General features: G+C 53.7%; 1 protein-coding gene across 17 annotated transcripts in view; it reads right to left on the minus strand.

Annotated features, from left to right (window-relative positions):
- Nucleotides 1-25961, minus strand: part of JADE2 (jade family PHD finger 2) — a 53034-nt gene that overhangs the window by 12060 nt on the left and 15013 nt on the right. For 15 of the 17 annotated variants that reach the window (XM_087429794.1, XM_087429783.1, XM_087429786.1 and 12 more), the window contains 7 exons: nucleotides 16872-17029; nucleotides 11802-11962; nucleotides 10889-11100; nucleotides 9475-9642; nucleotides 7808-7924; nucleotides 7135-7188; nucleotides 6103-6567 (listed from right to left, as the gene is read on the minus strand). In XM_087429794.1, the coding sequence (XP_087285920.1) occupies nucleotides 6103-6567; nucleotides 7135-7188; nucleotides 7808-7924; nucleotides 9475-9642; nucleotides 10889-11100; nucleotides 11802-11962; nucleotides 16872-17029 (1335 nt within the window). The remainder of the gene's footprint in view (nucleotides 1-6102; nucleotides 6568-7134; nucleotides 7189-7807; nucleotides 7925-9474; nucleotides 9643-10888; nucleotides 11101-11801; nucleotides 11963-16871; nucleotides 17030-25961) is intronic. The other 2 variants (XM_087429797.1, XM_087429795.1) reach the window with 1 other exon arrangement.

Here is a 25961-nt window from a genome sequence, read left to right on the forward strand (position 1 = left end):
GTCTTCCTCAGCAAAAAAAAAAAAAGAGGAGGATTGGCAGGTGTTAGCACAGTGCTGATCTCCTCACAAAAAAAAAAAAAAAAAAATTCTCAAACGTGCCATTCTGGAGTTTACACCACCCTTAAAGGCAACCTCTAAAGATGAGGTGGGGCTCAGAGTTGCAGAGATCTCCCCTCAAAAGCAAGAGTTATTCTTAACTACTTCCTGTTAAAATATATAGTTTTTTTTTGTCTTCCATCTCAAACTCTAGAGCAAGGTTTCTCAAGGCAAGCTCAAATGAATTATTGGCATCAAGATCCTTGTGGTGGCTAGTTAAAAACACAGATTCCCAGACTTGGGGGAATATCAAACTTTCTGGGGGTGGGGCTCTCAAATATACATATTTCATAGCACTGTGGAATCTGATAATTACTGCCCTCGGCCAGGGGCCTCCAAAGACAGCTGCACAGGCTGCTGAGTTAGATAGTTTATCATGGCATAGGAAGAAATACTAGAACTTCTACTGGTATATATTTTTTATCCTATTAGAAATTCTGATTACGTTTGTTTTACAATATACAGTGGTAGATCTGAATGAGATATTAAAAATACAATATATTGCAAGTCAATGCTCAATTTTTTTTCCTGACAAGGGTACACTACACCATCAGTACCATCTGCAGATTCCTGCTATAGAAGACAGAAATGCTTCCTTCTGTAAGAATCCCAACGATGCCAACATTCTTTGGTTGGTACACACTCACATTGTGACCCCTTATTCCCTTCTCACCCTGGAATCATCAACTACTTCTCTAATTTCTCCCAAGACTCTTAGTCACATAGTTACACGTTACTGAAGGTTGTAGAATTCCTCTTCTGTGATAGCTTGGAGACAAAGTATTGACACCACCTTATAAGCTCACCCAGGTTATCAGGCTCCTTACATTGTCGTTATTGTTTCTGATTACAAAGATAGAACATTCTCTTAAAAAAAAAAAAAAAATCAGGGGCCAGCCCCGTGGCATAGCGGTTAAGCGTGCGCACTCTACTGCTGGCGGCCCGGGTTTGGATCCCGGGCGCACACTGACACACCGCTTGTCAGGCCATGCTGTGGCAGCGTCCCATATAAAGTGGAGGAAGATGGGCACGGATGTTAGCCCAGGGCCAGTTTTCCTCAGCAAAAAGAGGAGGATTGGCATGGATGTTAGCTCAGGGCTGATCTTCCTCACACACACACACACACAAAATCAAGAGTACAAAAATGAATCAAGTAGAAAAGTCTCCTAAAACTAGGGCAGGAGTTGGTAATAAAAGCAGGTTGATACATGTTGGTGAAGTTGTTTTGACATCAGCAAGTTTTGCAGAGAGAACCTAGATGTGGGATGAGGAGAGGGGAGGTGCAGGGAAGACTCCCAGCCAGTTATCTTGAGCTAGAATGGACCACTAATGGGGCATGCATGGGGAATGGGGAGGCTGTGGGAGGAGCAGGCTTGGATCCCTGGGCATGTCGGGCATGAGATGCTGGAACTCAGAAGGGAGGTGTGGCCTGCAGCCAGCTTCCTGATGGGGAGCAAAGCCATGGAGCAGAGGTGGCATTGAGAGGTCAGGCCAAGCGTGGCGAATGATCACTGGGACCAAGGAGCACTCATAGAGGGAGCAGAACGACTAGGGTATTAAGGAGGGATCTGGTCAGAGCATCCACAGGAAAAGTATTTCAAGACCAAGAGCATGTTTCACTATGGCAAACACTGCTGAGAGGGCTGGAGGATGAGGACGGAGAAGCAGCCACTGGACATAAGGAGATGGAGGCTGTTGGTGGCCCTGGTGCATGCTTCTGGAATATGGTGGTGGCAGGAGCCTGGCCAGAGTGGGAAGCAAGAAGTAAGAGCAGTGAGGGAACACAGGAAAGGAGAGATGGGGATGGAGGTGGAGAAACCCAGGACTAGAGGGAACTGGAGAGGGAGGATTTGCTTTCCAAGACGGGAGAAGATGAAATAAATTCAAATGCTGGGGGAGTCCTAGAGATGGAGAGATGCAGACAAGACAGAGACTCCGAGGCTGCAGGGCGTGGGCTGAGGGGCAAGGGAGGAGATGGGAGGAAAGGGCAGAGAGTGGATGCAGAGGGCTCTACTGACATTAAGCTGGAGGGTTCTGGTCTGAGGAACAGCAGGTGAAGCTGTCTGCTAAGAGCAGGGGGAGCCCTGAGGAAGGTGAAGCAGCGGTGGAGACAGGTGGGGGGTCGGGGAGCCCAGAATCTTGCTGGCTTGTGTCCTGCCAAGGGTGGCTGGCAGGCAGCTGGCAAGGCTCTCTGCTATGGGATTGCTCCTGGTGGGCAGAGTGGCTCCTACTGGGTGAGGTTCTGCCAGGGGCATGGCCTCCACACAGGGGCAAGGGCACAGGCAGGGAGCTAATTAATGCCAAACAAGGTAGGAGTGAAGAAAACAGGGGACAGCGAAGGGTGGGGAGCTTGGGAGGGGACAGAGCAGGAGAGCAGGAGGTTGTGGTTAATGAGGGAGATTTGGGGACTTGGGGACCAGGGAGCAGTTGGAGGGGTGACTGGGTACGAGCGGGGTGGGAACACTAATGGGTTGGGAAGGTCCTAGAGATGGGAGACATAGGGGTTGAGGAGCCAGAGTTCTGGAGGCTGAGACTGCCCAGGACAAGGTGGGCTTTGGTGGGAGGCCAAGGAGACCACAACCCAGGCACTGAGGACACAGTAAATGAGGTGTGACCCGCTGATAAGACAGCAGGTGGCAAGAGTAGGGAGGACAGGACCTTCCTCTCCTTGGGAGAGCTGTGGAAATGAGGCCTGGGGAGCTCCTCCATGGCTATCCCCCAGGGGGAGTGCATCTGAGAGCTGCCCCCGCCCTCTCAGCCCCTCTAAGGCCAGGTCAGGCTCCCAAATAAACTCCTGGGAACCAGATCCAGAGCCACAGGCAGCGAGGCCCTGTACAGCCCAAACTGCCAGCTCGGTTGCTAGGGGACACCAGTGGCGTGTGTCAGGCTGATTGTCGGCGCTGCAATTTTTTTGTCAGCTGTGAATAACTCGAGGAGGCTGCAGTGGCCATGCCTTCCCGAGCTGCCTGCCAGGGCCAAGGCCTGTGGCTGAAACTCTAGGAAAGCACCTCTTCTGAGCTGACCATAAAACGGGCTTTCCTGCTGGTGGCGGCAGCATGACCCCAGCTCCTGCTTCTCTCAGCAAAACTCCTGCCTGGTCTTGGGGGACAAACCAATCAGGGAACATGCCCCGTGATTCCAGGGCCCTCACATGGGCCTGTGCTTTCAGTCCTCCATGGAGCCCACCTTCCCAGCAGCCCACCCTTCTACTAGCCAGAGAAGCAACAAGAACCACCACTAACAACAGAGGGCACTGCGTTCCCAGCTTCTCTGTGGCCCCAAGGTCAGTTCAGTCCTTATTCCCACTTTACAGACAAGGAAAGTGAAATTCAGACAGCACAGAACTGGGAAGTGTGGGAAGTGGATGCAAACCCAGACTACCTAAGGCCTCACTCTCAACCCTGACCCTGTCTCCCCACTGGATCCAGCCCAAGCTGGCCTGCTGCCCAGTCAGAGGCTGGATCCTCTCAGCCATTGGCACTGGACCGTGGTCAGAGACTGGGTCTGCTGGCCATGCCTCCCACAGCTGTAGGTCTTTGCAGAAAGCCTCACCTGTTGCATAGTTCTCAGCCCTGTTCACTCACTCAAGTTACTAATGTGCGGCTGTGAAAGGCCCCGAGGCTGGACCCAGAGGGGGTCAACCCAGCACACAGCCGTCTCTGACTCCTCCCTCTCCTCAGCCTGCCAGGGCTGGGTACTCCCTCGCCTTGCTCTAGCTGGTGCCCGCCAGCCCAGCTCAGTGGCTGCTGGAGAAGCAGCACTTTGACAGGGCTCTCCTGAGCCCTAAGAGCCTGCACAGACTTCAGACCCAGCCCTGCCTCCTCTTCCTGGAGGGAGACTGGGTTGGCTCATACCTGACTTTGGAGGGCTCTGTCCCGCGACCAGAGGGATCTGTGCGGTAGCTCTGGTTGCCCGGGAACCCCAGAGCCGGCCTCAGTAGGCTCGCTGGCATCCTAGCCCTTGAGAATTTTGGCCCCTGGCCCCACTTGTACCAGCTGACAATGGGGGACTGATAAGGGGATGCTTTTTCCCAGGAAATGTACAAAATAGAGAATAGCCGACAACTCTCTGACAAACCCCTCCCCCAATTCAGGTCCAAATTCAACTGAAACCCTGGGAAACACACGTTCCTCTGAGGCTTCTGTCACTTCATCCCTCTGAGCCCGTTTCCTCATCTGCTCAGTAGGGCTGGGAGTATCTACTTCTTGTCTCTTTTTCCAGGATTAAGTAAGTGAGCCCGCCCCCGGGCCTTCCCACACGGCCTAGCAGGGGCCAGACAGTGGGCTGACCAGCACAGACCAGGGAGGTCAGATCTGATGGGTTGTTTGGGAAACAGCAGGAGTAAAACAGGGTGTTTGTGCTGGAGACCCCGGGCAGGGGGAGAAGCAGCGGTGGCCTGAGGACAACTCTGGAAGCAGTTTTGGTCTCAGAAGGGTTTGACCCTGATGCTCCTGCCACATGAGACAGGAGGCTGGACTGCCCAGGAGGTGGTGGCTGCCATGTAGGTGGCTTTGCCCTCTACCCCGGGCTGGAGCCAGGGACACTTGGTGCCCCCACTCCACCTCTCCCTTCTGAGCTAGTGGCAGGCTGGCTGCCAGGCAGTAGGCTCCCTCTCAGGCCAAAAGGATCATTTCCCTTTGACCAGGCCTCAGAGCAGTTGAGTGGGGTGAAGGAGAGTGGGGGAGCCAGGGCCAGGGTAGAGCCTCCACCTCGTGTCCCCCCACCACAGTACAACACCTACCAAGTTGTTCTACCCATTTTAAAGATTTGCCAACTGAGATGCATGTAAGAAAAGCAGCTGCCTCAGGTCACACAAAGCCCCCCTGATGCTTCCACCCAGGGCTGTTTCCTAACATAGCATGTGTGTCTATACCCATGGACAGAAGACACTGTGACATGATCCCACCTGCTCTGGAACCCTAGAACTGAATGTCCCAGAGTGGAGAGGCCAGAACTGCACCTGGGGTTCAGAATACTGGATCTAGGACCCAGAACATCCTGTTTCATCCTTGGATTGCCTCCAACTTGGGGATGGTACTTTACTAGCTGGAGGTGGGGGGCCACAAAGTGAAGTTCAGGGGCACACCTCACAGAAGGTGGGACCTCCTCACATTCTTTCCGGGGAGAGTAGGAGGGACTGGAAGCTTTGGGGGACTCTATGCTCCAGGAAAGCAACTCTCATTGTCCCCCAACCTCCACAGCCTAGCCGCAAACTATGGGGTCCGTGCCCCCTCCTCATCTCCCTCAGCCTCCAAAGCTATACCCTGGACCAAACCAAGATCACCTGTCTCCTAGCACAAAGCTGGAGGGTTTCAGCCAACCCACCCACCCCGGGGCCTGTGATTCCTCCTCCAGAGCGAGTATTTGGAAGTTGCAGCCACAGCGGGATAGACCCTGCTTAAAATGCTTCTGCAGCTTCCAGACTTTGGTCCACCCCCTCAGCCCCATCCTTCCACTCCACAGGCCGCTGTGTCTCCAGCCCACCCTCACTCCCCCGTGCCTCTGCTCATACTGTTCCCTCTCTCCAGCACTCGCGGGAGTCATGTTCACACCTGTCTTCCCTGCCCTGGCCCAGCACATGCTTGTTGGGCTGATTCAACTTGGTTGTGGTTCCCAGTTCCTCCCCTGCCTTCAATTCTAAGCAGAAACTGATGTGTTGGGACCAAGCAGGGCCCACAGAGGCCAGGAATGGGGCCAGAGGCCACTAGGAGCTGGAAGCCCGGGTCCTTGCTCCAGCTCTGGTGCCCTCCAGCTTCATGACCCTGGGAGGGCCCCCATCTTTCACCAGGACTGGGACAAGAGGGCCTCAGAGACTCAAGAGCTGGACCCTCCCCTGTTCTGCAAACTATTGGTTACTCGACCCTGTCCAAGACCTGGAGGCCCTCACCCTCTTGGCCAGAACTCAGTTTGAATCCTGATGAGCTGCAGCTGCTCCACGGCAGTGCATGTGGGATGGAAAGGCCTCCTGGGATGCCCACTGGGCGGGCAGGTGGCAGGGGTACTCACCCTCTCTAAGTCCTGCCGCAGGTGTGTGAAGAGCTTCAGGCGGCGGTAGAGGACGTCCTGCTCCTGCTGGGCCAGGTTGTCCACCTCGTCGGTCTTGGGGGTTAGCAGCGGCTGGTTGGCATTGGCTTTCCTCTTCAGCTTCCAGTACTGATAGATGAAGTCAACCAGTGCCTCAGCCAGGTCCAGGCGCTCAGCCACCTCGGCTGGCTCCACCAGCTCATAGAAGTCTTCCTCCAGCTGCTGCAGCCGCTGCTTGCGTAGGGTCACCTTCTCCAGGTCCTCGCCGGCAGGGCTGGGCTCCCCGGGCTCGGACATGGGCTCACCCCGCGGGCCTCCGTCACTGTGCTCCTGGCAGAACGACTTGAACTTGACCTCATCGTTGTCCGCTAATATAGTCCGCATTTCCAGGCCATGGTCAAAGGCGCATGTGACGTGGAACGCCGTGATGCAAAGAGGCATGGAACACTGGAGGGAGAGGAAGGGCAGCGTCAGGCATGCAGGGAGCCCTGGAGGAAGGAAGGAGGATGTGGGGCATGCCCTGGGGTTCCACCGAGAACAGAATGCTGGTGAGACCCTAAATAAGAAGGCATGAGCTCCCAACATCCTGCAGGGTATGGAGGGAGCCATGGCAGGTGGGAAGTGGGAGCTCTGAGGGAGCTGGAAAGGAAGGGGGGGTTCAGCACCATATACCCTGGGGAAGTCAATCATCATGATTGGGCAACCCCTCTGGGGACAAGCTGCATTTCCGTGTGGGCAAAATGACTTTAGGATCAGAGGCATCAACAGAAAGAGGCTGGTGACAGGTCACTGCCTCCTCTAGCACAACGTAATCTAAGATGGGGAGTTGTCTCCCCCTTTGTCCTCTGGGAAGGGGAACTGGAGTTGGACCCCTTCCTTCTCCTTTTGCCCAGGCAGCCAGGACCAATTCAGGACCTGCCCCTCCCTCCCAACCTCAGATGACGGCGTGGGCAGCTGGTGACTGTTTCTGCAATAACCCACCCAACTATTAGTGACCATTTAAGCTGCACTCACAAGCCATTTTGAAACAGGTGAAGGCACATCTAGTGTTTGCGATGACAACTGTTCCTGGAGAGACGAGGGAGAGAAAGGATGACCCCCCCGCCTCCCCAGCTACAGACCAGCAGCATCAGCATCACCTGGGAATGTACAAGAAATGCAAATTCTCAGCCCCACTCCAGACCTACGAATCAGGACCTCTGGGGGTAGGCCCAGCACTGTGTTGACGAGCCCTCCGGTACTACTGATGCACACTAGGATGTGTGCAGCCCTGCCCTGTGTCAAGAGAGCCTGTTCGCTCAGGTGAAGGACAAGTTTGATTCCTAACCCTCCCACGTCGGGTTTGACATCAGAAGTGAGGTCACTGAATTAATTAAGCCCAAAGACACTTGCTCTTGGGGAAAGCCAGAGTCCTCAGCAATGCAATGGGGTGGTGAGCATTGGCTCCCCAGGCCTGTACCCTGTGCTTAGAGGACCTGGGGATGGAGGAATGCCCCCAGGTGGGGTTCTGACTCTGGTCCCAGTCCCAGGCCTCCTTGGCCCATCAGTGGCTCTGTCTTCAGCACCATGGGGGTGGGTGAAGGGTCGTGGCAGCTGCCTGTTTTTCAGGATGTCCCAGACACGCCCCTCTATGCAGCTGGCTCCTGCATGGGCTCCCAGGCAGCAGCGGGGTGAAGTGGCCTTGTACCTGGATGCAGGTGCCTGTGCACTCCTTGCAGAGGCTGCAGGATAGAGCCCAGCGGCTGGCTGGGATATGCGAGATCTTGGTGATGGGCTCCATCTTCTCAGGGCACCCGATGCTGACCTGGGCGGGACACAAGGAGCTGCATCAGGTCTCTTGTCCTCAGCCTGCCTCCAGGATTCCCCAAATGGGGGGCTGTCTGCTGAGACCAGGCGGTAGCAGACAGGGCAGTGGGAGAGCCCCTGAATCCCAAGTCCTTCCTGACTGTCCCAAGCTGACCAGCAGGTAAGTTGTTAGTGTGTGCTCACCTCTGACTAGTCCTAAATTGTTTGGACTGTGTGAGAGTGCACAGCAGTGTCTGCAAATGACTGAGTGTGTGTAAATGTGACTGTGTAGCCCTCAAGACAGAGATGCTTCTGTGTGTGTGTGTGTTGTGTGCGCATGCATGTGCAGTAAGTACATGCAAGGTCTCCCTCTCTTCTGTACCTCAGGTCTTTGTTAATAGCATCTTCAGAGTTCTCATTATAACTTGTATTTATTTTACTTATTTTTCTGGGCTCCAAGAAAAGGCCCAAAGCAGCATCTCCTTTTGGGGGGCCTCCAGGGCTTTCCTGGCTGATGGGCATGTGCCTGTTTAACCCCTCCTATGGGGACAGGTCAACAACCACCATGCCCACGTCTCCTGGCACAGCCCACCCCTCAGCCCCAGAGGCAGGGTACATTTACCTCCCCACTGTACCTGCCTGAGGATGGAAGAAGGGCCCCTGTTCAGGGGTCCTGAACCCAAGGGCTCCTGGAGTGGGATCTCTGTTGGTTCTCTCTGTGCCTGCTGTGCCCAGCCCAGGGTGTACTCAAGAGTTAGTCCAGCCTTCCAGATGCTGATCTGGGAGTGAGTGACCTTGCCAACACAACCACTATCATCACAGAAGGCTGCAGTGTGGATCCCAGCAAAGACTTTCAGACTGGGAGCCCCCGAAGGGAGGCCCACCTGCTGACAGGGCCACCTGGCTTACTTCTGGGCACAGGCAGCAGCGGAGCAGGGCCTCATTCTGGGTCAGGGCACACAGCAGGACCAGGGCTGAAACTCTGGCCAGTGTCAGCATTTCACATTTCAGATAAAATGGGATGGGCTTCTGGGAGCCCAGGGCCTCTTAAAACTCACTGTGGGCCCAGCCTGTCACCCATGGTCCCTTTTCACCTAGACTCAGACCCAGGCTCACCCCTCCATCCCAGCCACAGCTGCAGGCCCACTATCCAATTTTAATTAGGCTCACCGCCTGATTTCCTTTTAGGTCATTTGGCTTATTTTTGTTTGAAACAGGCGGCGTGACTTTGGTTGGAACCACTGCCTAGATTTCGATGGCCCCACAACCTGCTTTCCCCTGTAGCCAGCTGCCTGACTTCTGTCCAGCTCTCAGACCTACCACCTAGATCCTCCAGGGGCCCATAATCTCATTTTCCCATGCAGACCACCACCTGGGTTCTGCCAGGTCCACAGGCAAAGTTCCCTGTGGGCTGCTGTCCCAGTTCTTCCCAGCTTGACACCTGAGACACCCCCATTTTATGTGGGTCCATCACCTTTTCCCAGGGCTCTGCTACCTCATTCTGAGTTCCATGCAGACCCACTTCCCCAGGGTTGTCCCCCAGGGCCACCCCACCCCACGTCTGCCCACCTCAGGAATCCACAGAGCGCAGCTGACGTGCACCCACTTGGTCCCACTTCTGGTGGGCTTCAGGGCTCCTCCTCGCTTGGGGCAGAGCAGGCACTTTGGCTGGACACCCAGTGCACACGTCCGGCACAGCCAGCTGCCCGTGGGCACCTTGAGGATCCCGTAGCATGCCTGGGGAGAGAGCAGGGTGGTCATGAGTCAGAGGCACTGGCCAATCTGCATCTGGTCAGCAATCAGGTGCAACTGGTCCCAGCCCCAGCCTGAGCTAGTTGCTACAGAGCCACATGCTACCAGGCTCTGGCGAGGAGACCTCCTAAGGGATTATAATGCAAGGGCTCCTGGGAAGCTCTCTGCCTGCGTCGTGTACCTGAAACGTCACCATTTCACAGTCCTCTGTGACAGGGCTCAGGTTTGCCCTCTGCTGGGAGGTTAGTCACTTTAGCCAGCGGTTCCTAATCAGTGATGGACTTCAGAAGTGTCCATGAACTCCCTTCAGTTGAATATAAATTCCGGTATGTATAGGACCTGAGGACAAGACCCAGAGCTTTCATCTTTCTTCAGGGGGATCTGCTAAGAGGGCTCCTCCTGGTCATGTGTGGGGTTTACAGACCTAAGAGCTGCTGGGTATAAGGGATGTGATGAGTGGGGGGGGGTGCACTGCCCACCCACCTGCCAGCCAGGTGAAGCCCCTCTGAGCTGCCCAGGAACTATTCCAGCAGCAAAGGGTAAGGGGGGCCTCAAAGTCAGGGACAGAGTGGGTCCACTGGGTTCCAGTCAGGTCTTTTGCAAACAAGCCCCAGGGATGCCCAAGACCTAGAGCCTTGGGGCCCAAGATCAACAGGGGGGACTGGCCAGGCCATACCTGGTTTATAATACCAGTCACAGTGACCAATACCTACAGCCCTCACTGCACTGTTCTAAGCAAGTAACTCCTAGTAAGTAACTTAATCCTCACAACTTACTTTTATTTATAGTTGAGGAAATAGAGGCCCAGAGAGATTAAGAAACTTGCCGAAAGTCACAGAGCTTATAAAGGGCAGAGCCACGGTTTGAAACCAAGCAGCATGGCTCTTTGCTCTCAATTACTTCACTGTGCGGGTCTCTTTGTAAGTTCAGGACGGAGCAGAGGAGGAGGGGCAGGGGGGCAGGGCATTTGGTGGGGAGGGTCTGAGGGAGGCTGCCGAGAGGGAACAGAAAGATCATCCAATGGGCATTTGCTCAAGTCTGGCTGACAGGGCTGAGCCAAGGGGCACCACGGGCACTCGCCATTCCCTTCCTCTTGCCTTGCCCTTCTTAGGGGCCTGTGCCCACACAGCTGCTGCATTCCTACAGCCAAGATGAGCAGCCCCAGGCAGGGGCCCCCCTGGGCAGCACGTGAGTACGCAGTGTGGGTGAGGGCAATCAGGGGTCTGCCCACCTGGTGCACACAGACGTTGCATTTGTCACAAAAGACCATCTCGTTGCCATCTTCGCCCTCGGGAGAGCGGCACACGTCACAGACGACATCCTCATCATACTCAATGCCCAGCCCCTCCTGTGTCTCGATGGCCCGTGCCATATTCTGGTGGCACAGTGTCTCCAGCTCCTCCAGCACACGCTCTAGCGTCAACTCGTCCAGCTCGGGCCTCTCTGCGGAGACAGCAGGGGAGGGTGTTAGGAGCCCGGCCTTTCAGGGCAGATGTATGGGAAGGGTTCCACTCATTGCTGTGTGACCTGGGAAAATGCATCTACTGTCTTGGGCCTCAGCTCCGTCGTCTGAAAACTGAATGAGCTGGACCATCCAATCTCAAAGGCTCCTGGGGCCTGTTGTGTTTGACTTTAGACAGCACGCTTGTGACCACACACACACGTGTACATGCAGATAGCATGGAAGTATCTCTGGGATGAGGCTGGCTCCATGGGGAATCCACTGCTTGAGCCGCATGTATCTGGGGACATCTGAAAGTAGCTGAATATGGCAGAGCTGCCCTTCTTGGGACATGTTAATGGGCTCCAGCCAGGAGGCCCATACCAACTGACCTCAGCCCCATCTGTCATCCCTGACCACTTGTGTGCTCACTTACTCTTCACGTGACAGTCACGCTTACAATACTCCCAAGAACTCTGTAAATTACGTGCTATTACTGCCCTCACCTGACAGCTACAGAAACCGAGGCACAGAGATACCAAATCGCTTCTCTAATCAGTAATGCAGCAGGGACTTCCCCCAGATCCATATGGTGCCAAAGCCCAGTCATGGCGCCTGCCCTTCGAGGGTGAGGATGCTGGGGTCCAGAAGAAAACCCTCCCTGGCCCACCCCACCCCATTCTCAGCCTGGTGGGTCACCTACCCATCTCCTTGAGCTCCGAGTTGATGAGCTCCAGCCAGTAGGCGTCAATCTCGTCCAGGTCATAGCGGCTGCCCCCTGGCCAATCAGGCTGGGAGCCCTCGCCAAGTTCAGAGCTGCTAGGGGACACCTGGGGAGGGGGGCCTTCCAACGGCGGGAGGATCCTAGGAAACCAAGAGGGGGTGTCATGAGGGGAGGGACCCTCAGCCTGCTATCCTCACTGGGTCTGGAGGCCTCCAGGGAGTTGGCCAGCCCAGCTGAGGAGCTGGTGGGCAAGTGAGGTGTGAGACTTTGATACCAAACAGGGCCCACCTCCTTCCACTCCTTCCTTATACTTCCTCCTCCCACCTGGCCACTCTGCAGAGACTGGAGGAGGCATTCCAAGTGCTATCCTGAGCAATGCTGGGTGCTGGCCACTTTGAGACAAGTGGGATGGGCCAGCTGGGCTCCAGGTCCTTCAGCATCCCCTCGAGGCCACAGGGATTGTCCCCATGCCCTCACAAGCCCTAGCCCCTCCTTCACCAACAGCCTCAGGGCAACTGGAACTGAGGCCAGGTCTCCTCTGGGGTGGGGAGGAGCCCTACCCAGCTACATTGTTGCAGCCCAGGGTGGCCCTTTCCAGATAAAAGGTCTATGGCTATGGGTGGCCCTTTTCAGATAAAAGATCTACGGCCACAGAAGACACAGTGCTGCCCACCCACCTTGTCCTTCCCCCAGATACAATGTTACCTGAGCAGTGAGTCCCTCGCTATAGTGCCCACCCACCCCCTCAAGATGGAGGCCTCCTCCCCTGGATCACAAAGACGCATCTACTACGCTCCCAGGATCACACTCCAGGTCAGCCCTCCCTCTGGCCATAGCTCGGCCTCTGAGGCTGCTTGGAAGGGCCCTGGCTGCAGAGCGTGGACTCAGAGCCCCACTCGACCACTTAATATGACTCCAGGCAAGCCATTTAACTTCTCTGTGTCCCAGTAGGCTCCTCCAAAAAACGGGCTGATCGTAGTACCTACCTTGTATGGCTGGTGTGAGAATTAAATGAATGAACATAGGTAAAGCTCTTAAAACAGCGCCTGGCACACAGTAAGCACTCTATATGTGAGGATGTATTTTAAGACCTGTGGATCTCACTTTGCTCCTTCTGAAATGGAATACGAGGGCTTTTTGCCTTGGGAGAGCCTAGTTTCCCCTCCTGGCTCAGATGTGGGCTGCCCCTCAGTTCCTGACACCAGTTCAAAATGCCAGCTCTTCCCACCCCCCACTGGTTGCCATGGTTATTGCTGCAGAGCCTGGCCTCCATCTGGCCAGCCTTGCTGGGGCTGGGAGGCCCCTCACTTGCCCGAGAGGCCTCCTGGGGTCGGAGACAGGGCTGCCAGGGGCTGTGACTCAGTGCAGACTTGGGGAGGGGAGGGCAGAGCCCTGGAGGGCACAAAGACATGGCTGAGCTATGGGGAGGGCTCCTGGGCTCCAGGAAACACCTGGGTGTCGGCAAGAGTGGCAGGAACGATGAAGGAGACAGGGAGGCAGAATGGCCTCCAGGCCAGGAAGGAGGCCTAGAGGAGGTCGAGGGGGCAAAGAGAAAGGGAAAGGGCTTGGTGCCACCTTTTCCCACACAAGAGGCCCAGATTAAGATAATGGTGTGACATCCCCTACCCCCCCATATAGGTCATTCCAAATAGAAGCAATACTAATACTCTTAGTCCTACAAAATTTTGCCTTTCCTCATGAGGCTCTTATTTGAATTAATACATTCTTTTAAAAACAGACTGTTGGGCCAGGCCCAGTGGCCTAGTGGTTAAGTTCGGCGCGCTCTCCTTCAGCGGCCTGGGTTTGGTTCCCAGGCACGGACCGATACCACTCGTCTGTCAGTTGCCTTGCTGTGGCAGTGACTCACATACAAAAAGAGGAAGATTGGCAGCAGATGTTAGCTCAGGGCAAATCTTCCTCAGCAAAAAAAAATTAAAAATAAATAAATAAATAAAAACAGACTGTAATTTTGTCATGATCCTGATTTGCTTGTGCCCCCAGCATATGCTTAGTCAGTGTTTTGGATAACCCTTGTCCAAACCCCCACCACCTACCGACCTACTACCACACACCTACTACCCACACCTGTGTGCTCAGTCAGCTGCCACCTGGCCAGACTTCTTAGGGGCAAGATCATGTTTCTTTCTCTGGGAAGCTGGGGTTAAGGGGCTCACACCAGAAAAGGCATTTCCTGTGCTTCCTGGGGCTCTCATCTTCATCTGTTTGGCCTCTCCTGGCTCTGGCTATGGAGGAAGCTCTCCTACCAGGCATGGACTGACCTTACTGTAAGCAAAGTCCTCAGTGTCAGCTGTAGCCAGCAGGACTGAGGTCAGCTAGGAGGAGGTGGACGGCCGGGCTGGGATCTCAGGGAGGGGAGGGGTTTCTACTCCAGAAGATCAGACAGACACCAGAGGTTGATTTTGCCCGGGGCTGAGTCTTGTAGCCACACTGAGGGAGCAGCATAGGCTCTCACTAAATTCACTATCTGAGGGCAAGACAGGCTCTTGTTACCCTGAGAAATGTCAGACCATGCAGTGGGCAGACTTGCCCAAGGGCCAGGGAGGACCAGACAAGGAGGCCAGGGTAGCAGCAGGAAGAGGGCGCCAGAGCAGCACGTTGGGGCGATCAGGGCACAAGACTCTCTCTCATGGGTCACACAGGGGTAACCCAGGGCTCGTTCCCGTGGCCTGTGATTTCCTGTCCCAGCCCACTAGGCCTTGGCAGTCACGCAGGGAATTCCCCCGAATTTCCTGACTTCCTCATCTATAAAATGGTGACAGTAATATGTACTTGATAGAGCCAATATGATGATTAACTGAGAAGATGAACATAACAGGCTCAGCACAGCAAGTTCTCAGGAACAGAGTCCCTATAACAATTCTGACCACGGTGGCTGCAGTGCTGGCTTTCAGATGAGGGCTGTGCAGTGGGAGGCACCCAGGAAGACGAAGGGACCAGGCTGGTGGGAGACAGAGGAAGGGACATGGAGATACCTGCAAGAGAGCACCCCTCCCCACCTCCAAAGAGCACGGACAGGCCAGGAGTGCCTGGCTCCCATCAGCTCAGAGCAGCCATGCATATGTGAGGAATGCACCTAGCAAAGCCAGAGCTGTCTGAACACGTGCTCTCCTCTTGATGTCAACAGATAAAGCACCGTGCAGGCAGACTGAAGCCAAGCTACTGGCGTGGAAACATCTGCAATTAATTACCCAGGCCAGCGGATATTTCCGGAATCACCTGACACTGACATCAAGGAGAGAGGACAGATTGCTGGGCCAAGCCTAACCGGGACTCTGCTCTCTCTCCCCAGCTGGTGGCCCGCCCTCCCCCTCGTCACCCTGGGCCCTTGGCACGTGTATTCTCAGTTAATCCTCACCACCACACCATCAGGCACATACTGTTACTAGCCCCATTTTACAGAGGAAGAAACAGGCTTCAGTTGGTCAAGTTCTTCAGTCTGCAGAGGTGAGGTATGAAACTGGCTGGGAGCTTGCCCCATGTTTCTGGCCCTGGGCAGGAAACGTGGAGAATAAATTCTTTCTCCAAATGCCGCACACACTCCTGTCTAGAGTGGCCTGGAGCTCCCGCAATACTCAGAAGGCCCCAGACAAGTGTTGGTAAGGACTTGGCCCTCAGGAGCCAGAGGAGGATGAGCCTGGCCCAACCCAATCCTCTCTGAGCACCCAAGCGGGGTTTAGAGTCTGCTTCGTCTCTAATCCCATGCCCAGCACAGGCCTGGCATCAAGCGGGCACTAGGTGTCTGTGAGCCAGTCAGAGGTGTGGCTGCCAGGAAGCAACAGTGCCAATGTCAAGGGAGATGATGGCTGCAATCTCTACCTCAGGCTTGGTCAAATGGGCCTAAGCGAGAGCCATAGGGCTGCCAAGGCCAGGAGAGGACCACCAATAACACAAGCTGCCTAGCCCAGGCGAGTTGGTGGGTGGGGGAGGCCAGGACAGCAGGCCCCTCTGCCCCAGGACATGACTTGGAGGGCTTCCCAGGGTACAGAAAGAAGCACCTGGCTGAACTCTGTTGCTAGAGGCAAGGCCCATCATGGCCCTGAGGCTACCTCCTGAGAAGAGGACACAGGAGTCGCTCCATCCCACAAGACCAGAAGCCCAGAGAGGACTCATCACTGACACAACCTTGACCCAGCCCTGGCAGGGGGCGCCTCCTCGGAGGCTGGTCATAGCAACTGCTCCCTGTGCATCTGCTGTGTGCTAGGCACTCAACTCCCTCCCACTAGGAACTCTTTCAAAAGGTTTAAGGAGTCAAGAGCATGGCTTATCCCCGTCTTAAGGACTAGTTAAAAGCCTGGAGATTTCCATGATGACATCTGCTTGTGGGGACCCAGCTCGGGTGACATCAAGCTAGTCCACGGCCAGTTCTTACTGTGTGCGCCAGGTCCTGTGAAGTGCCTTCCAAGCATCATTTCCCTACATCACCTTGACCACCGTACGGAGTAGGTGTTTGTTTTTTTTTTTTTTTTTTTTTTTTGTGGGGAAGACCAGCCCTGAGCTAACATCCAATACCAGTCCTCTTCTTTTTTTGCTGAGGAAGACTGGCCCTGGGCTCACATTCGTGCCCATCTTCCTCTACTTTATATGGGACACCGCCACAGCATGGCTTGCCAAGTGGTGCGTCGGTGCGCGCCCGGGATCTGAACCGGCGAACCCCGGGCCACCACAGCGGAGTGCATGCACTTAACCACTTGCGCCACCGGGCTGGCCCCGGGGTAGGTGTTGTGATTCCCATTTCACAGACAAGGAAACTGAGGCCCAAGGAGATTACATTTCTGGTCCAAGGTCACACTGAATGGGACTGGCAATTTAAACTCAAGCCATTTGGCTCCAGAGCTGAGCCCAAGCCCTTAGCCTCAAATGTAAACTGTCAGTATTTCTGACACATTTCAATGGTTATGGGACAAAAGAATCTAAGAAAGAATAGAGATGGGCTAGAAAGGAATCCCAGGTCTGGTAGGTCCCTTGCCTGGTCCTAGCCTCCCCCTCCTCCTCTGCCTATGGCTCCCTAGCCTGGGCTGCCCGGCTCACCTCACCACGGGCTCTGGAATGGCCTCTGCCCCGGCGGGCACCTGCACGCCTTTCTCCCATTCCTGTCGCCATGGATCCGCCAGGATGTAGTAGTCATCCGGGCTGAGCTGGTATGAGTCTGGGATCTTCATAGCTGTGATCAAGTCTGTCCGGAAAACCTGTTGGGAGCAAGGGTGGAAGGAGTGGCTTCAGACTGCCTCAGGGTGGTCTGCTCCACAGGCCAGGGAGGAAAAGGCAAACACAACTCCAGGTGGCTTTCTGCCCACTTGCTTAAAAGTAAGAAGACAACACAAAAGCAGTAAGTACAATAAGGCATCTTCTCTGAACCCAGCACAGTGCTTTGCACACAGTGGAAGTTCCAATAAATGTGCTGAATTGAGATGTGTTCTGACCTATTAAAGGACAGAGTTTGAGGGATGGACGGGAGTGGACCTCAGAGGGAGGAGGAAAGACTCACCAAGAAAGGCAAAAAAAAAAACTATGAGGAAAAATCAGATGGTATGAAAGGCTTCTGTGAAGACAATACTGCCATTAAGTGACTGTTCAGCGACTTTCTGTTGAAGGTTTAAAATTATGTTTGTAGAGGGCCGGCCCCATGGCTTAGCGGTTGAGTGCGTGCGCTCCGCTGCTGGCGGCCCGGGTTCAGATCCCTGGCGCGCAGCGATGTGCCGCTTCTCCGGCCATGCTGAGGCTGTGTCCCACGTACAGCGGCTGGAGGGATGTGCAACTATGGCATACAACTATCTACTGGGGCTTTGGAGGGAAAATAAATAAATAAAAATTTAAATAAATAAATAAATAAAATAAAACTATGTTTGTAGCGGCAACCAGAGGCACAAATGGAGGTCTAAAAGAGTGCAGGACGCCAACCCCAGGCAAACGAAATGCCAGGACATTATGCAAATAACTGAGGGAGAGACTGGGATTTGGGGCAGCCTAGAGAACAGCTTCCCATGGATCAGAGTCTCCAAGGTCCCTGAGGAACAAGGACACTATGTCCCCTGCTTGGTGGGGGCTCCACAGTACCATCTGGTGTGTGTGATGGGGTAGGAGGAGGATGGGGTTGAATTCCTTCTCAATCAAGCCCATCCAAATCTCCTCAGAGCCAGGCCAAGAGTGGCCGCACCCTCATGCTCTGGTTTTCTTCTGAGCACCTGCTCACTCGGGGAAACTGCTCTTCCCAACATTCCGTCTGCTGCCCCACCCCTGTCCCAGAACAACCTCCAAGCCCAGCCCCGGTGGCACTGGCACCGCCTCTCCTGCCCCAATTGCCTGACCTCACGGTGGCCTCCCCCAAAGGGGACCTGGTGGCAGCTCCAGACACTATGTGACTTGCTTAGGTACCAACTCTCCCAGTGATCATCACATGAGAATCACAAGTTAAAGAAGAGTTCACATCACTGAGACAGGAGAAACCACTTCAAGGAGTTCTCCAGGCCTCAGATCAAAGTCCAAACCCACCCCTCCCCAAAAAATCAGCGTCTATTGGCCTTCCAGAAGCTCAGGACAAACCCCTGTAGTGGTAACCTCTGCCCGCCGGGGGCCCAACTCACTGGCTGTGTGCGTCTCATTCGAATCTTGGGCCATAACCACAAGGAAATAACTGAAATGGTGGTACCAAGGGGGCTCGAGGCACAGCATCTTGCGGAAATCGAATTAACGTCTGCATCTAGCTAGAAAGGGCCCTGGCTTGAAAAAGGTCAAGTTTCTTGAAGACTCTATTTGCCAATATAATTTAATTGTTAAAACGAACACCCTAACATTTAATTAGGGTGCCAGTGTGAAAAAATTAAAATGAGATTACGATTAAATGCTAATTAAACAGAAGACGGAATGTGGCTAAGATTTCACAGCCCTGATAATCTGCATATCTTATTAGCAAGCAGTAAGATGGCTGATACAAGAACACAAACTCAGACACTGGGTGCTTCTGTGGTGTCCTTCAGCAGGCCCCCCTCGCTGGCTGGGGCCCTTCCTAGGGAGGCCTCTGCCAAGCCCAGCAGGGCTGAAGCTAGATTATGTCCCTCCAGGCCCCAGGACAGGACCTGGCAGTGGTGAACTGAACCCACAGTGGACTCATGACTCCCTCAAAGTTCTCCTGACCCAGGCAGGTCAAGTGGTGCCCCTGGGACAGCCCATCATCTTGCCCCAGAAATCAGCCCTTCAAGAGCCCAGTGTCACTGTGTGCCCCTCCAGAGAGGCACAGATGAGACTGAAACCCTCATCTGGGGCTGTAATTTAAAGGCCACCTCGTTGGGGACTCCTTCCCTGATCACCCTGAGTCAGGGAGTGCCAACTGCCCAACAGAGCCACTTTCCACCTCATTATCCTGCCTCACTCCCCAACACTTACCCTCTTGAAAATTAACTGGTGTACTCATGTCGCTCGTTTCTCGTCATCTCCCCTGCCACACCTGTCCTGTTCTCTGCTACATTCTCAGTGCCTGGCGTGGTGACTGGCACTCAGCAGGTGCTCAGTAAACACTTACTGAGAAAATGAATGAATGAAGGAACGAATGAAAGGGCCTCTCTGGGGAATTCTCTGCTGAGTCTGAGGCCCCCAGCTGGCTCCTTGGCAGTGCTTTTTGAACCCCCTTAACAGGGTGACACACCTTGTGGACATACCTGGAGCTGAAATCTCCAAGCACACGGACGTGAAGAGAGTTAACAGACAGCCTCTGGTCTGCAGGGCTAGAGGCCTAGGGACCAGTGCGCTGCCCACGCTGGAGTCGGAGAGACCAGAGTGCCACCCCATGCTGCGGGGGAGAGGAAGCCCTGACCTAGGGATGGGCTTGGCACTGAGCACTCAGAGTGGGAAGGGACCCCGGACTCTACTCGGACAAGGAGAGTCAGGAGAGAGAAGAATCTGGTCCCAAGAGTTCCAAGTTTCGTCCTGGGTGACTCAGGGAGCAGGTGGCAGACTGGACACCAGTGGCCCTTTTGGGCAGAGGACTAATGGACGCACAGGAGGGGGAGCACTATCAGAATGGTCCCAGCTCTTCTTTAAGTAAGAGGGCTGAGTGCCGAGGATCAGTCTAACGGCTATTCTTGAATTAATTTATTATTAGTCCCTACACCAACTCTGTGAGGCAGGTGCTACCATCATCCCTATTTTACGGTTGAGAAACCTGGGACTCAAGTTAGTTAAATAACCTGCACAAGGTGCTACATGTTGAAGCGGCAAAGGAACCCAGGCCAAGACAACTCTGGAGCCATCCAGCACTCCCCCACAGCCCCTGCCCCTCAGGCCTCATGCTCATTTCCAATGCCCTTGAGTTAACCCAAAGTCAAATCAGGTGGCTTCCCTAAGGGCTAGAATATGCAAAGCAGATGGTGGCCTTTGCAAGCCCCAAACCCTCCAGTGCTTTCCTCTGTCTTCCCACTGCCCTCCGGCTGGGCTGCAGAGTCTACCAGGCCCTGTGGCCACACAGATGCACTTGTAGTCTCCTGAGCATTTTTCAACCTTGGCACATAAGAGGACTCTGCTGGGACACTTCTCCCTTGCCACAGCAGGGCTAGCCTATTTCATCCTTACGGTCTCAGTTCAGCCCATATGTGCTCTGGGGAGTCTTCTCCAATCCCAGGCTGGGTTCTAGCCCTTCCTCTGAACTCCCATAGCCCAAGAATCTTCTGGTTTCTTTCCATGTCTTCCTCACTAGAAGGTGAGCTCAGGGAGGTATGGCTGGGCCACAGTTCGGAGCCCAGCAGTGCACACAAGGCCCGGCACATGCGAGCTGCTAACAAAGGCTGAATGACTCAAGAGCCTTCCATGGATCTGCCACCACCTTCCTGGGCTGCTGCTCAAGGCTACAGCTGGGCAGCTGCTGGGCAGCTGGGAACTCGGTACCTTCCAAAGGAGCCTCTGTACATTTATGTAAAACTTGTCCACAAATATGGCAACTCGATTGTAACTTAAACATCTTTTTGTTTTGAATTGCCAGAGGTTGGGCTTGAAAAAAGGCTCAATTATTCTCCTAAAACGCCTCTGAATTATTTATGAAAACTAAATAAAGAATAAAATGGACACTGATGAACTGGAAGCCTTGCCATGGCAAGAAAGTTGGAAGCTGGAAAACAAGCAATTTTCTAAGAATGTGAATGTTTACTACTTTTCTCTTCTGGCAGAAATTGACAAATTGTCTTTAAACGTCTGCTGCCTAGCAACAAAGTTCTGCTGAGCTGCTTGGGAGATGTTGATTGTAGCTTCTTCAAACAGTATGAAGAATGTTTAAAGGTATAAAACTCTAATTTAAGAACCAATCTGAGTACCCGAGATGCCAGTGCAGCTCTGGAGGGAGCTGAAGACCCTGCTTGGCCCAGATGTAGGGACACTGCACATGGCCTTGCCCTCCGGTTCCTTTTCCCAAGACTGAAGACCACAACCATTGAAAAGTCTATCTAGCTTTCTGCACCTATTTCCCCAGGAAAAACTCAAAACAGGATCTGCCAGAAAGTATCAGTGGAGTCTGATGTGATCTCCAAAAGCAAATAAAGACGGTGACAACAGGCAACTTTCATCACGCTATGCTGAGAGTTCTCATATATGGTCACAAGATTTGTAGATGTTATCTGAACATTTCATCCTGGGACCTTGGTCTCTGCTTCCTCCTCTCAAGGGCAAATTATTGTATCATAGTGTATTTCAGACCAAGAGGCACCAAGAGGAAGTTCAGTTACTTAAGGAAAGGCTCCAGCACTTATCACAATTACAAAATATGATTATTTGTGTAATTATTTGTTTAATATCCATCTCCTCTAATAATCAAGCTGAGAGAGGCAGAGACTGCATATCTCCTGTTTATCATTGTGCCTGTTTGTGGCACAGTGCCTGGCACACAGCAGGTGCTCAAGAAATGCTTGTGGAATGAGTGAGTGAATGAGTGAGTGAATGAATGAATGAATGAACCTCAGGATTTGTGTGAAGTATGACTAAACTCTGACGCTTCCTGTCCCGCCTACCAGGGAGAGTGGAGGCAGGGGGCTGGCCCAAAAGATTCCTCCAGGCAGACTTCAGGAACTGGTCTTGCTCACTGTCCCAAAGCCAATGAAAATGGCTTTGGCCAGGACTGCCTCTCCTTGACCTGTGTCCACATCAGGAGTCCCAACACAAAGCTGGGAGTGGCACCCTCCCCCTAAACCCCCAAAGGATGTTTGAGGGTCTATCTTGAAAGAGCCAAGCGAAATTACTGGCAGATACATTTTAAATCACAATTTTTTCCCTAAGCATCTCATCTCAGTAGAAACAATAGCTAATGGTGAAAAGTAATTGCCCTGTTAGGCCAGGAACCATGCTAAATGCTTTATATATGTAGTCTCACCTAATTCATATTACCCCCATTTTACAGATGTGGAGACTGAGACTTAAGGAGGTTTAACCACGGGCCAGCCCCGTGGCTCAGCGGTTAAGTGCGCACACTCTGCTGCTGGCGGCCCGGGTTCGGATCCCGGGCGGGCACAGACGCACCGCTTCTCTGGCCATGCTGAGGCCGCGTCCCACATACAGCAACCAGAGGGATGTGCAGCTATGACATACAACTATCTACTGGGGCTTTGGGGGGATAAAAATAAATAAATAAAATCTTAAAAAAAAAAAAAAAAAAAAGGTTTAACCACTTGTTTGAGGTCTGCATTGGCCTTTAACCACTGCAATACTGCCTGCAAACCAGCCAAATATTTCTTCTTTTAAAAAATCTCTCCTGGGCTGGAACCTGATAGAGTATCAGCCAAGAGCAAACTTAGATACTTAAAATTAGGTATAAAACCCAAGAGAGGGGCTGGCCTGTGGCATAGCGGTTAAGTGCGCACTCTGCTTCGGTGGCCAGAGGGTTCACAGGTTCGGATCCCAGGTGCGCACCTGACACACCACTTGTCAGCCATGCTGTGGCGGCGTCCCATATAAAGTAGAGGAAGATGGGCACGGATGTTAGCCCAGGGCCAATCTTCCTCAGCAAAAAGAGAAGAATTGGCATCAGATGTTAGCTCAGGGCTGATCTTCCTCACACACACACAAGAAAAAACCCAAGAGAAGGGCTGTAGGAAGAGCCACCCTCTGCCCAGTTCCATTCAAGCTACCACTAGGCTAATTTGGTCAGACACTTAAAACACACACACACACACACACACACACACACACACACTCAGCATCTCTTTCTCTTTCACAAGGATAACAGCACTTCCTGCTCTTAAAGAGAATTTATTACACACATTTCTGTTGCAAGACAAGTCCCAGAGGCCAGGAGGCCTTTCCAGCTGGCGGGAGCAGCAATGTTTCTGACTATACTAGAAGTGGATTCTGCCCCCCTACCCCAGAGGAAGGCGGTAGGAGGGAGTCTCAGAAGGCAGGCGCTTAGCCCAGCGGAAGGGCTCTCCCCTCACTGCCTGCCCCCCTCACAGGGTAGCAGAGGAACTGTTGGCTAGAAACGCAGCTTGAAACCACAGGGCCGAGCATACAACCTTTTTTTTGATTCTCCTGTTTTACCTCTGCTCCTCCAGGAAGGCATCTTATTTATCCTGTGGTTTTGTACCCCAACACAATCTGGCCACCCCTGCCTTCACCCAGAGTAGAAGGGTCCCATTTCTAAAAGCAGTGGGTCAAGACCATAAGCTGCATCCTCACCCCTCACTCTCTGCCTTTTCCAGGGGGTAGGCCATCCTTATATAGAACTTTCACGGACACCGGGTCTGGGGGACACCCCACTGGTGGCAGAGGCTGTTTGCAAGAATCATCTCTTTCTCCCAGGCCCTGTCTCCAGGGGCAAGAGGCTGAGCACATTGGTGAAGGGCCCCTGTGGAAGCTGCAGAGAGGCCCCATTCTCTCCTTAGGGATATACTGATTTGTCACCAGGGCCTACAAAAGAGCCAATAGTTGGATCCAAACTCCCACCCATCTGGGACCATCCAGGCTTCCAGCCCAGAGAGGCCAGCTTCACCTCCACTCACTTCCGGGATCTCCCCCACCGCCAGGCTCCACAGGCCTCAGGAAAGGACAGTCATATCTACAGAACAGAACTCCATGGCAAGGTCTGGGGCAGGGCTCTACAGATGATGACCCTAAGCCTCAGAGAGAAACAGTCACTTGCCCAAGGTCACAGAGCTCCTCAGTGGCAAAGCTGGCTACACCTCTCATAACAGACACTTTCCTGTGTAGCACCTGCACCCTGCTGACAGTCAGAGGACAAGCTCCCTGGGGACAGAGCCTACATCTTCTGTCCCCCCTAGCAATGGGCTGGGCCTATTAGGTGCTCTTGAGCGCTTGCTGAGTTTAATCAGTATCAGTAACGCCTGGGTCCTAAAGACTCATGTCCCTGCCCACTGGATGATTTCTGGGGACTCTGACTTCTTGAAAATACAGCTTTCTACCTCAAGACAGCCTGCCTGGGGGAAACCCCCACCGCTTGTTCTGCCCTTCCATCTGCCTCTCTGCCCCAGGCTTGAGAAAGACACAGCCTCAAAACCACAGGGCTGGTCTCCGGGTCCCTTCCTGAACTGCCCTTCACCCCCCTGCCAGGCTGAGGGCTTGGCAGAAACCTGTCAGTCCTGGACTGCTGTGGGGGAAGGGTGCAAACCGGGGGACTGCCCCCACCCACACGCCCTGCCTTTGCTTAGGTCACTGAACCAGGCTGGAAAGCTTCCCCTTCCTCCTTCAACCTCAGGGTCTTCCAGTGAGGACCAAGCCAGGAACTCCTGTCTTGGCAAATTAAGAGAAAGGTCTATGGCAGTAGTTCTGAACCCCGCTTTCCAGCAGGAGAGCTTTTAAAAAGAACAGGTACCTGGGGCCCCATCTCAGTCCATTTAAGTCAGAAATCTTGGGGGTGAAGTGGGAGGGGTCTGGTATTGATATTTAAAAAATAGTCTCCGGTCTGTGGTCTCCATCAGATTCTCAGAGATATGACCCACAGAGCGTTAAGCACCAATAGTGGTTATGCCTTTTGGTGAGACAGGCCAGGCCAGAAACCCAAGGCCTCAGCATGGTTTATACACTAATACCACCTCCCCAGGCCAGGCTGATCCCTTCCCCTCTTTCAGGACCGGCCTGGCCAACTTAAGCCCCAAGGGACAGATCTCAGCTTTGTTGGGATCCTGCAGGCAGGCAGAGCAGAGGAAGGCAGCAGTCTGTGTCCCTGGGGTCAGCCCCACCTTTTCCTCCACTGCCAAAGGGGATCCTGGCGCCAATTTCAGACCTGGTGCACTTCTACCAAAAATTCTAAGCCAGCCTCCCAGGAATCCCAGGGCCTGTCCCTTCAGCCCCCAGTAATGAAGCCTGCACTCTCCTTCACCCTGGCTGAGGGAGGCCACCCACTCACTGGTTAAGGGCCAGAAGGGAAGCTGGGCCTCAAGGTCTCAGCCCTGTCCAGGGTCCTGACTCCTGATCAGAGCACTTTTTCCCACCCCAGGGCACCTCATTCTGATGTAGAGGTGCCCCTTGATTCACACCCTCAGGGTGCACTGGGAAGGGCAGCCCCTGGCAGGTCATCACAGGGGCAGCCCCACTGCTCTCATCGAAACCCAACCCCAGCCCTTTCCACGGCTACTGGCTTCACTATGTGTAATGCTGCTGCTATGCTAAGCACGCTGGTCTTCAAACCACCCCCATCCCATTCACTGTCCACATTCAGAGACGAGGAGAGGAAGTGAACCACGGGTTCCACGGCTCCTGCACCACACACATCAATTTGCAAGCATTCTGCTTGGGAACTCAGGCCAGACTGGGAGCAGGCTGTGTGATCAGCCTGATAACCACCCTGCAGGCTTCTTACTCCAGGGGACTGCACAGATGTGGCTCCCAGACCCCCTTTCAACAGGGTGTCCAAAGCCCTCGGCCCCCAGGCCCAGCAGACTATAAAGGCCCTCTTCTCCAACCTGTTCACAGACAGAGAAGGGAACAGCCCAGCAAGGAGATTTAGTGCAAACATTATCTGCCGCCAAATCCTTGCTTTCATCTCCGCCTTCTCATGAGCCAAATAATTTGGAACGTTTCATTGATGGTTTCCTCTCTGCCCCAAGATAACTTGGAATTTATGCTGGCTATGGCTCAGCCTCCTCACATAGGGGATGAGGGAAACCTCACAGGCTACTCTCCAGCCTGCTTTGG

This window comes from Ceratotherium simum, chromosome 4 (genome assembly GCF_057802395.1).
Source record: "Ceratotherium simum simum isolate JZ-2026a chromosome 4, ASM5780239v1, whole genome shotgun sequence".
Taxonomy (NCBI): domain Eukaryota; kingdom Metazoa; phylum Chordata; class Mammalia; order Perissodactyla; family Rhinocerotidae; genus Ceratotherium; species Ceratotherium simum.